Genomic DNA, 12774 nt, shown 5'->3' on the forward strand with positions numbered 1-12774 from the left:
TTTGCTTGTGTGCGTGCACACACAGGGCACACAGAGGTAAAATCAATACTCTGAAGCAGGGATCAGAACTGTTTACATTCAATAAACAAGTCCTCCAGTTCTAAAAATGGGTCTATACACGGTAGTAATCTATTTTCATTAGCCTACAACGAAAAAATATGACAACTAACTGACTATTTATGTTCTGTGCCCAATGTTCCTTGTGTCAGAATTTATGTGTTTTCAGATATAGGACCATAATAAATACAATTTAAGACCTCTGTCAAGAACATAGACTGTATAGAAAGATTCGTCTTGCTAACCAGAAATGAATCTGAAATTTACGGGACATGAACAATGCCATCTTGTCCATTTGGAACCCCAGACCCAGTAGCAAAAGGGGATGATGTCGGCAATCAAGATCACGTGGATACACATGCTTGACCAGTCTTGGCTGTCAAATATGAAAAAGTCAACATTTGAACAAACATCAGCGTGATAACAACTGCATAGAATGACAAAAAACAATATCTGAGAAAAAAAAGTATTTAATTTGTGTACTTTGTATTGCTTTCGTCCATGTCCCATCCACTGACATAAAGGAGGTGAGATGTATGACCCATACTGCAGCCAGCCACCAGATGGCGATCAACAATCTTTGGCTTCATATTTGGTTTCAGTCATGCTGTCCATCTTTGTATAGTCTATGTTCAAATAGAGTCCTTGAATGACTTCCCAATAATTTAAAGGGCCCATATTTTACATCTTTCTGGGATTTAATTGTAGGTATTGGTACCCCTAAGATGATATATCAGTGGTTTAAAGTAAAAAAACTGCTGCAATGTGTATTTCCATGTCCTCACTTCTGCCTCTCTCTGGCCCTCCAGACAGAACAGACTGTTTTCGCCTGCCTCATTAATTATTTATAAGCCCCTCCTTTGATTGGCCTAACATTCAGATTTTTGACTTTGACTTTTTAAGCTCCTGTAGAAGCTTTGCCTTTGGGAGGCTGGAAAATTAACAAATCGACTATTGCTATTTCAGCCATCTAAAACCACAGTGAAAGATGTAATCTCAATCTTCGGCCAATCATAGTTAACATTGGGAGAAAGGCCGGGTACACCCTTGACAGGTCACCAGCATGTAGCAGGGCAAACATAATAATTAATATTGACATATGCAAACACAATACTAATCCTCAATAATAATTACTAATGACTACAATACTAACTACTACTACTCAATACTAACCAGTGAAACTCTCTCACTGAGTGGTGATTTGTGTAGTTTCTTTGTCAGCAAAAATAATAACCAGATAACTATCATATTTTGATGATCATTTCAATTCGCTTTGTGATCTGAATATTAAAGTTTAAATAACCCATTTTCTGTCAACAGACAGATGTGTGGACCTCACATCTGCAAACTGGACTGCACTACACAATGGTAACCTGACCAGAAACTGGACATCTGGAAATCTCACCAAGTCTTCAGTCTCTGAGTTCTGGGAGTGAGTCAGTGTTGCCAAACAAAGCTCATTATAAATGACATAGGGTGGCAGGAACATATTTAATGTATAAATACATTCTGTCCTTGGTAAGGACAGTAATTCTTTGCACATGCAACCACCACCCACTGTCTGGTGTCCCCACACAGGAGAGGAGTGTTGTCCATGTCTGGGGGAATAGACGAGATTGGCACAGTGAAATGGGAGCTGCTGTTGTGTCTCCTGGCCTGCTGGGTGGCCTGCTACTTCTGCATCTGGAAAGGTGTCCGCTTCACAGGAAAGGTCTGTGAGCAGATCAGACCTGTGTGCAATCAATTTAGTTTTTATAGCCTACCAATGGTTTTGCCAAATTATATTGGAGGGACTGTTATAGATAGTTATGCAAAATGGTGTATCTTGCATCTGAGGTACTTCTAGTTTAAAGCAACAGGAAGACTTGGCTTTGATCAGGGAAACTACACTATTGAGGTTTATGGTTATTATATTTTTCATAAATATTTCTATGGTTATGGAGTAAAACTGGGCCAAAGCTCTCCTCACTTAACGGCTTTGTCATATGCTCTTCTTCAAACATATGTGTAAATTTAAATGTAAATGTTACTCTCTGCCACTGAAACAATGTTCACAGTTTAATCAGTTTAATTCTCTGTCATAGTTCAGAGATAACAAGGAATGTCAAGGACCCGAGGATAGTAGCTAACAGAAGCAGCAGCAGTGTCAACCAATGGTCAGCAGGGATTTTCCCACTTACTGCTGATACAGTTACAGAACATTTAGAACATTTGCATTGAACAACTGACATCTGCTACATTGGTGCAACTGACTCATCTTATAAAAATGAGGAGCATTTTGACATTTGGTTCATACTGGGTTTATTTTTGTCAGTTCTCATTACAGTGCCAACATGTATTTACTATCCTGGAAAAGTTATCGAACACTTGTAACAAATTGTAACTATTTTCTTCATTTTTCTTTCTGTTGTGTTGACATGGAATGGAAGCACCTCTTGACCAACACTATCAGTATCATAGGGTCAGTGCTCTTGTAACCTGACACAGAAATATGTTATCTATCCTCTGAAATTTCAGGTGGTGTATGTCACGGCAGTGTTCCCCTATGTAATGTTGGTCATTCTGCTGGTCAGGGGCTTGACACTGCCAGGGGCCTGGCAGGGTGTGGTCTATTACCTTTATCCAGAACCTTCTCGTCTGGCAGACCTTCAGGTGAGACACCTTAGATGAATCATGAAGTTTTACAATGTTTTTTCTGGGACTATGTGACTAAAAGATGTTTTTCAATGGTAAATTTTTATGTTGACCAGTCAAAGCTACTTTTGGCCAATTATTGTTGTAGATGTGCAAAGAATGGTGATGAAACCGCAGTTCTTTTGACACAGTATTATGACGATGACCTTATTACATATGGTTTTTCACCTTTGGTAATCAGGTGTGGATGGAAGCCTGCGCTCAGGTCCTCTTCTCCTATGGTGTTGCATCAGGGACCTTAATCACTCTGGGCAGCTACAACAAAGTTAAGAACAACTGTTACAGGTAAACCATGTGATCAGTAGTTCCACTGAAACATTGATGAAGTTGTGTTTTTGGAGTCCAACCATCAGTTTCACCCCACAGTTAGTATCAGGTTTTCTCTCTTGTGAAGGAAGACAATTTATTTTGAAAAGACCTATAAATTATGAATCTGCTTTTGCATTGCACTGTTTCCACAAACCTTTCAGTTAAATACATCCAGAGCCTTCTGCAATGCTCTGGGAGATAGCACTGAATGGTCCAAAATGTATCTAACTTATAAATTGTATTAAGTGAGAACTTTATGGGGTGACCGTAGTTAGGTATAGTGGGTGTATATACACACCCACTATACCTAACTACTTAGAAATCAGGTCAATATATATATATCTATATACAGATATAGATATATATATATAGTGTACCACATTGTAAAATTGATAGAATATATCATTTCTCTGTGCAAGAAGGCCCCAGTTTGTCTTCTGGCCAGACAGTTTGCGGCATGTCATTCCCCAACCCTTCTCCCCGTCTCCACATTCCCTATGTATATCCACTGTTGCTATCAAAGAAAGGTGTGTGTGTGTGTGTATTTGTGTGTATTTGTGTGTGTGTGTGTGTGTGTGTGTGTGTGTGTGTGTGTGTGTGTGTGTGTGTGTGTGTGTGTGTGTGTTTGCAGGGACAGGGTCTGTGGCTGTGTGTGCTGAACAGTTGCACCAGCTTGGGTGCAGGATTTGCAGTCTTCTCAGCTCTGGGCTTCATGGCCCAGGTCCAGGGAATTCCCATCAACATGGTCGTGGATTCAAGTCTGATTTAAACCTTGAAGCAACCATGTCTGTTAAATATGAATTTTCCTTCACTCACATTTTTGCTTCAAAAGGACAAAGATCTAATTCAAGACAAGTGGAGAGGAAGAAAATTCAAATGTCTCTTCTTTCCTCTAAGGACCTGGTCTTGCATTCATTGCATTTCCTCAGGCTGTTGCCATGATGCCCCTGCCTCAGTTTTGGGCTGCCTGCTTCTTCATCATGCTCATAATGTTGGGGCTGGACACAGTGGTAAGATAAAGAGTATTTCTGACACGAATGGGAACTTGGTCGCTTTTGGACCCCATTGTATTTGAAGATTTTATTCATGCTAGGGTCAGTTTGTTGGTCAGTCAACTACTTAGGTCCTGAAATATTTCAACAACTATATAGTATATATAATGTTTAATTCAACTAATATCATTGATCAAGATTTTTTTCTGAGATGATGTTGAGCTTTTGATGATATGTCATGGCAGCTGCATGTTTATAGGGAGAAAATTAAGCTTTCAAAGAAATGAAGGCTCATTTATGTTATGGGAGTGCTGTGTCTGGCACAGGAAGCATTGAATCTGTACAGAGCACGATCGGAATTACAATAGTCACAATATTTTTACCTTGCCATTTTCATTCATAGTAATGTGTTCTGAATATACAAATCTATTTTATGTAGACAAGAGTGGATGGCAGTTACTTGAAACTTATTTAAGAGAAAATTGTGTTTTCTCTTTCAAAGTGGATGGGTACTCTATTGCATGTCGTGTCATTACCACAGCTGAAATGATAATAAGCCTGGGCCTGATGCATGTTTTTTTAAATAATGTGTTGAAGTTATTCTCCTTTTTGTCTGTTTTCATGTGTTAGTTTACAGGTTTGAAAACAATAACATCATCAGTGATTGACATGTTCCCAGGAACGATGCGCAGACCCTGGCGTAGAGAAATCTTGATCCTCCTCTTTTGCTCTATCTGCTTCATCATTCAGATCCCTCTCACTACTCAGGTACCCTATGATGGTGAAACCTTACCCAAACACAACACCTATCACTAAAACAATTCTTATAGTGGAGGAGTCTTTTAAGTGACACTGTATATGTATGTTCTCTGTTGCCCAGGGAGGAGTCTATCTGTTCCAGTTGGTTGATTACTATGGTCCGAATGGAGCATGTGTATTATTTGTGTCTCTGGTCCAGTGTGTGGCTGTTGGGTGGGCCTTTGGTAAGTGATATAACTCACGGATGCATGGTTTTGGGTTTAAACCGGGATTTAAATTAGGAAAAATACATTGTGTGAGTAGTTATCCTAACCTAGTCATCTCGTTTCTCTTTACTGTTTCTTTCCAATCAGCATAAAATAAGTAAGCAGTGTTCTAAGACTCACAAATGGAGGTACAGCTTTACTTAGCATAAAATGTACAGACCCCAGACTCTGAGAATACATCACAAAGATTATCGACACAATATATATATATATATATATATATATGATGTGTTGACTTTTGAGGATAGGCAAGGAGGATAAGCATGACTTCATGTTTTCAAAAGCCTCCTCAGCTGGTGAGTTAGACTAAAACTTAAAACTAGAGGAGGTGGGAGCATGTAGAGGTGCAGCAATTGAACTACAATATTATGAGGAGAATGTCTGCCAGGGTCTCCCCAAAGTTTATGTTGATGGCTGCTCATTCCACCATGGGAGTGAACTCCGGGCCGGAGTTGGTATTGTCTGGGTCAATAGAATGATCACATTGACCTCACTCACGACCTGGCATGCCTGAGGGATGGTCTGCCCAGATGACATTTGGGCTGGTTCGGAAGACAGAGAGTATCTTTGGGCCCTGACCTGGGACCATAAGTCTTAATTAATGGTATCCAGCTGTGTGCCGAGCCTGACGAGAAGATCTGCCCCCACAAAGAAGGAGGAGTGGAGTTGAGGAACCACACTCTCAAAGTTCCTGACTTGTCTCTTTCCAATCTGTACAGAAATGGCGCATATTCCAATCGCTTTTAGAGGAGTTTGCGGCAGCTCTGCTGAGCGATGACAGTTGCTGCACTGTACTGTGACGGCCCTGCCTAGCTGCTTAGATGCGGGTGTGGTGGAAAGTTACTGTGTTTTCCTGTGTGTCCTTGAAGGTACCAGAGGAGCGCAGTGGTGACAGCCAGGTTTCGCTCCACAACACCTTACACCTCACTATGCTCACACAGTCACATCTACATGACTGATGTTACTGACGTACACACTCCACATTTGTCGTTACTTATTGGTTGTTTAATTTATAATAAATACTTTAATTTACCGTCATTCATTGTGTCCATCTTCGTATTTGTCATGACCTGTGAGCCGGGCCATGACAGTACAAAGGTGGGGGGCATATCATGTTTGCACAAGTCAGTGTACAGGTCCATACTGACTGCGGATTTTTCGGACCAGAGGGCTCCCAGGGTGTTTGAGACTAGAACACCATTAAGAAAGACACCTTCAATGATGCGGGGGCTGTATAATGATGGGTTTTCATTGTTCAATGAACAAAGGAATGAACTGTGACTTTTAAATGTATACTTGGAGCCATGTAGTGGTACTGGCTGACTTGCAGTGGTCCGGGTAAGATCAGAGCTGGAGTCAGACTCTGAAAGAGGCATGTGCATTGGTGAGGCTCTGCTGGGTGCCTGGATGACAGCGACTTTTCCGTCTAGTATTGGAAAACTAGCACCAGTTGGTTGTTGTTGACTTTAGCCCAAATGCGTACCTGGTAACAGTCAATGAGCGGAGCCAGTCGGTCCAGCAGGTCCTGACCAATGAGAAGAGGTTCTGTATCGATGGCACAGATAGGATGTGCAAGACTCATCTCTTGGAAGGTGATGTTAACCCAGGCATGTTTGGTGATGAGTGTCTTATCCTGCTTGTGGACCCTTATTGAACCCGTTCAATAATGGCGCCTCGAACGGCCGCCTCGGTGTGTTGGTGCGCACTTTTTTGTTTGTTTTTAGTCTTTAACTCAGTTAATTGCGACTCAACTCGGATTATTTTCACGATGGACGAGCTACTTAACATCAGGGACACAACACCATCTGATTTATTTCCCAACTTTCTCGCCTCTTCTGTGGATTTAGTGGATTTACTTATCAAAGGTGCCGTGGTCCTCGGTCACGCAGCGAGCCTGAGGCGGAGACGGAGAGGAAAGCGCGCTGGGGCCCTGGTGCGCTTCAGGGAGAGAGGATTACGCTTGCCTCTCCCGAGTATACTCCTCTCCAATGTCCGCTCACTGTGCAATAAGATGGACGAACTGCGCCTTCTCATCAGGACAAATAGAGACTTTTCCCTCTCTTCTGTTTTGTGTTTTACGGAATCGTGGCTGACGGAATCTACACCGGACTCTGCCGCACAGCTGACCGGCTTTCAGCTGTTACGCGCGGACCGCGACCCGATCCTCTCACGCAAAGCAAAAGGCGGAGGGATTTGTTTCTATATAAACCATGGCTGGTGCAGCGACGTGAAAGTGATTTTACAATCCTGTTCTCCTGACCTGGAATCTTTTTTCATCACCTGCAGACCGTTTTACTCTCCCCGTGAATTCACTTCTTTTATCCTGGCCGGAGTTTACATCCCACCGCAAGCTGACGTGCGCGAGGCCCAGCGTCAACTCGCTGATCAGATACTAGGAGTGGAGAGAAGGAGAGAGAACACGTACTCCCCTGTTATTGTCATTGGGGACTTTAATAAGGGCAACTTAACTCACGAACTACCCAAATACAAACAGTTTGTTAAATGCCCGACCAGAGGGGAGAATACTCTGGACCACTGCTACAGTACCATCAGCAGGGCTTATCATGCAGTTTCCCGCGCTGCTCTGGGTCTATCCGACCACGCGCTTATTCATCTGATCCCGGCCTACAGACAGAAACTCAAACTTTCTAAACCTGCTGTGCTGAGATCTAAGAACTGGAGCAGCAGTGAAGCTGTGGAGGAGCTGCGTGATTGCCTGGACAACACAGACTGGGACATTTTTAGAACTTCTTCCAACAGCCTGGACGAATTTACAGATGCTGTGACGTCATACATCAGCTTCTGTGAGGACAGATGTATTCCAACAGGCACCAGGGTGAGTTACAACAACGACAAGCCCTGGTTCACAGCAAAACTCAAACAGCTTCGTTTGGAGAAAGAGGTGGCCTTCAAGACTGGGGACAAGGATAGGTTCAGACTGGCTAAATACTCGTTTGGCAAGGAGATTAAGGAGGCCAAACGGCAGTATTCAAAGAAGCTGGAACAACAATTTGCAGCCAACGACTCCTCGTCAGTCTGGAAAGGCCTTCGGGTGATCACCGGCTGCAAAACCAAATCCCCCCACTCTGTGGAAGACCTTCAACTTGCAAACGACCTGAATGAGTTCTACTGCAGATTCGACAGACAATGGACCAGTTCTAACCCTACCCCACAGCTATCACACCTCTTCTTCCCAGCCTGGACAAAGACACTCCCCCCCCCCACACAAAATGGTCCCAGACTGCCCCCTCCCCCCATCACACCTCTCTCCATTCAGGAGAGAGATGTCAACAAACTACTGAAGAGACTGAACCCCCGCAAGGCAGCTGGACCAGACGCTGTCTCCCCCTCCACACTCAGGTACTGTGCGGACCAGCTGTCTCCAGTGTTCACGGACATCTTCAACACCTCACTGGCTGAATGCGTGGGACCTGCCTGCCTCAAAACATCCACCATCATCCCCGTTCTGATTGTGATATTAATGTTGCAGGTTTCAATCTGCAGTGGTTTTCCAAGGGAGAGGTTTTGGCGACTTCAGAAAAGGTGTTGGAGCACATCAGGCTGATTTCAGAGTCAAGTAGGGCAAGGGAGCTGATGCAGCCTCCTATCGCTACTGAAGTGTAAATGCTCTGTGCATTGCCTTTATGGACGAGGTCACCTGAGAAAGTCAAGGAAGGAGCGGTGTCGGTGGTGAAAGTCTCCGGAGGCGTTCTGGTATTGCCTGGTCCTCCCAAACTGACAAAGTAAACTTTAGAGGTGGGGAAGGCATGCCAATTGGGGGCCAGTGTCTGGCTTCTTAGGAGAGCCTGGTGGGGCAGGTGAGCGGGCAGATGAGCAGGCAGGGACCTCAAGGTTCCTTACAGCCTCAGCCACACATCCCTATATCCATCCCATGATGCATTCCATGTTTTGGATTTCTGTTGCCATACTTACTTTCCTGGTGTTGATGGGGGCATCGGAACGATCCCTACTTCTCTGTTTAGAAGTGTTTTGATATCTAGGTCTTACCTGATTGTGGGGCTGGTTTGATCCCATACCTCCTTATCTCCTGCACGGTGAGGTCACCTGCTCTGCAGTGCATTATGACATCATACCGTGGGGGTTATGCAGAAATAAGGACTTAAAGGAGGTTTGCTCCTGTAGAAATACGCCCTCCTCTGGCGTCCATAATACTCCCTCGGAGGTTCATTTCTTTTTTGCGCAACAGCGAATGCCGCAGAGTGCGGAATAATGGTCTCTGGTACCAGGTAGGAGCGTTTCCATGAACACATGGATGCTCCTGGCCGTGGTTTTCCAGACCAGCTTCAGCTTCTCTGGGGATGGTGCATGAGGTAAGTCATGACCTGACTGTCCCCTGTATCCCTTTTCTGCTGATCACCTTGAAGCTGCGTGTGCAGAGCTTCGCACTCCTGCTGCACCTGGTCATTCTCTTACTGGGTTCAGGCCCGTTTTTCGGCCTGATAAATAGCTTGCATGGCCCGTGAGCTGCTCCACATTATTTTTGGCATCCAGCTGGGCTTTACAGTGGCAAAGCAGCGTCAGTTGTCCAAGCACTTTGGGAAATGTGCGTTTCTGACCAATGGGGTTATTAATGTATGTGAGCAATGTATGTGAGCAGGGAGGAGGGGGGATCCGGAGGAGGGATCCGGAGGAGGGATTCCTGGACAGAGCACCGGGGCTCGGGCGGGCGGCGCGGAGGCCGGTCAGGGGCAGAGAACAGAGTCTCGGGCGGGCGGCACCGTGGCCTCTCAGGAACAGAGAAGGGCTCAGGGGGACGGCACCGTGGCCGATCAGGAACAGAGTACAGGGGCTCAGGAGGACGGCACCGTGGCCGATCAGGAACAGAGTACAGGGGCTCAGGAGGACGGCACCTTGGCCGATCAGGAACAGAGTACAGGGGCTCAGGAGGACGGCACCTTGGCCGCTCAGGGACAGAGTACAGGGGCTCAGGAGGACGGCACCTTGGCCGCTCAGGGACAGAGTACAGGGGCTCAGGAGGACGGCACCTTGGTCGATCAGGAACAGAGTACAGGGGCTCAGGAGGACGGCACCTTGGCCGCTCAGGGACAGAGTACAGGGGCTCAGGAGGACGGCACCTTGGCCGATCAGGAACAGAGTACAGGGGCTCAGGAGGACGGCACCGTGGCCGATCAGGAACAGAGTACAAGGGCTCAGGAGATGACCGCCGCTTCTGCAGCTGTCCCGAAACATGAAGGGGCGCAGACCTCAGCCCTGGACGTGGGGCAGGAACCAGAGTCGCAGCTGCCGGGACCCCCGACGCCGGAACAGGAGTGGCGTCTGCCGGGACCGTCCGGCGCAGAACAGGAACTTGAAGAAGCACTGCGAGGACCCCCGACGTCGGAACAGGAGTGACGTCAGCCGGGATTCTCCGGCGCAGGACAGGAACTGGAAGAGACGCTGCGAGGATCCCTGACGTCGGAACAGGAGTGACGTCAGTCGGGACCCTCCGGCTCGGGACAGGAACTGAAGGAGACGCTGCGAGGATCCCCGACGTCGGAACAGGAGTGACGTCAGCCGGGATTCTCCGGCGCGGGACAGGGACTGGAGGAGACGCTGCGAGGATCCCCGACGTCGGAACAGGAGTGACGTCAGCCGGGATTCTCCGGCGCGGGACAGGGACTGGAGGAGACGCTGCGAGGATCCCTGACGTCGGAACAGGAGTGACGTCAGCCAGGATTCTCCGGCGCGGGACAGGAACTGGAAGAGACGCTGCGAGGATCCCTGACGTCGGAACAGGAGTGACGTCAGTCGGGACCCTCCGGCGCGGGACAGGAACAGAAGGAGACGCTGCGAGGATCCCCGACGTCGGAACAGGAGTGACGTCAGCCGGGATTCTCCAGGGTACATCTGATGATACATCTAAGAGATGTCTTTCTGCTAACACCAAAACACTGTGCTTCACATAAAGCATATCAGCTGTGTCCTCGCGTGACAAAGTCCCAAACATTTGTCCTCCCAAACTACTGGGAAAAACTCAGCACCATATTCACATGTCCATGGCATACTAAGCTGTTGACTCTGCTGAAATTGCCTCATAATTTGGACTTCAATTGTCCAATTGTTATCATTAAACTTTCCCAGTATTCCATTAAAACATTTAACAATTTTATCCAAAGCGACTTACAATAAGTGCATTCAACTATGAGGGTACAAACACAGAACAGCAAGAATCATGTAAGTACATTAACTTAACACCAGAAAGAATAAACTGGTCCTCAGTCACATACTCATCCCATATAAATGTAAAGTACAATTTAAAAACTTATAACCGCTGCTTCAAAAGTGAAAAGGTAATTTGTGAAGTTTTACTCTGAAAACGTCACACTCGTAGTGTAATGGAAAATTTCACTGATCAATGTCTTACTACTGTTTTGACTATTTTCTGTGCACTTAGTGGATGCAACCTCAAAGTTCATGCCCTTACTTGGTAATTTCACCTCCTGTTGACCTTTATCTTTGCAACTGTGTCCTGGGTTTGATTCCTCTTTCTGTAGCAGTGGTGCCAGACAGCAGACATTTTCCTGTTTATCACATTGTATAAAAACCTTCCTTTTTTCCTATTCATGGTTGCACTCTGAGCCGTGTTGCTGGCTGTGTTACCCTCTGCAGAGCTAATAATTAAAACTCAAAGAAAACTCCGGTCTGAGAAACCCATTATTTCAAATCTCATTTCCACTAAATTCTAAATTTCCACTACAGTTCATTCCTGAAGATGCCACGTCAGTCATTAACGTCAACACTTTAGAGGGCTCGTCCAATCACAGCCTTGTGAATGAAGTGTCTGTCTCCTGCAGACAAGAAACTACTGGCTCGTGTTTTGCGTGGTTCAATGAGTGACTCTGTTTTCTACGGTGGCCCTGAGAGCTCAACGCACTGCAACTTAAGAAAACACAAGCAAAGTAAGAAAACATCTTCATCAATTTCACAACACAACACAACACATTACAGAAATGCGCAGCAAATACAGAAACGAGCAGCAAATACAGAAACATGCAGCAAATATAGAAAACGACAACGGAAGTGTTTCCAGAGGACAGCTAAAAGTGATGGACACTGCTGCCACAGGAGACACAAAAACGTCCAATACATCAAACAAATACGGTTCCACACAGGGGTCGGCAACCCGGCGCTGGAGCCGCATGCGGCTCTTCAGCCCCTCTGCAGTGGCTGTACAGTGTTGTGCATATTTTTCGCGAACGGTGAACTTAACGAATCAGTTTTCATATGATTAACGTGAACGTAACGATGAACGTGAGTGAACGTCACGTTCATTTTTTAAATCATCATCGTATCAGGCCATCATGAAATACCAGGAGCGGGTGTGTGTGTGTGTGTGTGTGTGTGTGCTCCCAAATAGCGCACATACACACTGGCCCCGGGGCTCCGCCCCCGCTCACTCGCTCGGAGAGACGCACAGTGAGATCGGAGCTCGGAAGAGGGGGCAAAATTGCTCTTTTGATGTAAAGGTTACCTACCCCTGCACAATTTGGACAATACATTGCCTCACGAACAGGGGCTTGCTTGTTAGCGCTGTTTATTCAGTTTAACAGGAGAAAACGGCATGTCTCTAGCTCAGACCGTTGAGGAGTCATGATGCTCTAAAGACAACGTGATATTTGAGATTGTATACGGCCCAGTGGGTCTCAGAGGGTTAACAGGATACATCTGCAGTAATA

General features: G+C 45.9%; 1 protein-coding gene and 1 long non-coding RNA gene across 2 annotated transcripts; both read left to right on the forward strand.

The window, feature by feature from the left end:
* Positions 1 to 1379: 1379 nt before the first annotated feature.
* Positions 1380 to 3750, forward strand: LOC117766712 (sodium- and chloride-dependent betaine transporter-like). The gene is made up of 5 exons (XM_034593999.1): positions 1380 to 1489; positions 1636 to 1768; positions 2575 to 2709; positions 2933 to 3036; positions 3692 to 3750. The coding sequence occupies exons 2-5, from the start codon at positions 1652 to 1654 to the stop codon at positions 3717 to 3719; spliced, it is 384 nt and encodes a 127-aa protein (XP_034449890.1). The 5' UTR covers positions 1380 to 1489; positions 1636 to 1651; the 3' UTR covers positions 3720 to 3750.
* Positions 3751 to 5195: 1445 nt separating this feature from the next.
* Positions 5196 to 12224, forward strand: LOC117766713. Its single transcript, XR_004614737.1, has 3 exons — positions 5196 to 5205; positions 8784 to 8785; positions 12104 to 12224. It is a non-coding gene; the product is annotated as an uncharacterized LOC117766713 (long non-coding RNA).
* Positions 12225 to 12774: the final 550 nt, after the last annotated feature.

This window comes from Hippoglossus hippoglossus, chromosome 8 (assembly GCF_009819705.1).
Source record: "Hippoglossus hippoglossus isolate fHipHip1 chromosome 8, fHipHip1.pri, whole genome shotgun sequence".
In the NCBI taxonomy this organism is placed as follows: domain Eukaryota; kingdom Metazoa; phylum Chordata; class Actinopteri; order Pleuronectiformes; family Pleuronectidae; genus Hippoglossus; species Hippoglossus hippoglossus.

Coding starts and splice junctions, on each gene's coding strand:
- LOC117766712 (XM_034593999.1), top strand. CDS start 1,652: ATGTCTGGGGGAATAGACGAGATTGGCACAGTGAAATGGGAGCTGCTG. Junction 1,769..2,574: donor GTGTCCGCTTCACAGGAAAG/GTCTGTGAGCAG, acceptor CTGAAATTTCAG/GTGGTGTATGTCACGGCAGT. Junction 2,710..2,932: donor CTCGTCTGGCAGACCTTCAG/GTGAGACACCTT, acceptor TTTGGTAATCAG/GTGTGGATGGAAGCCTGCGC.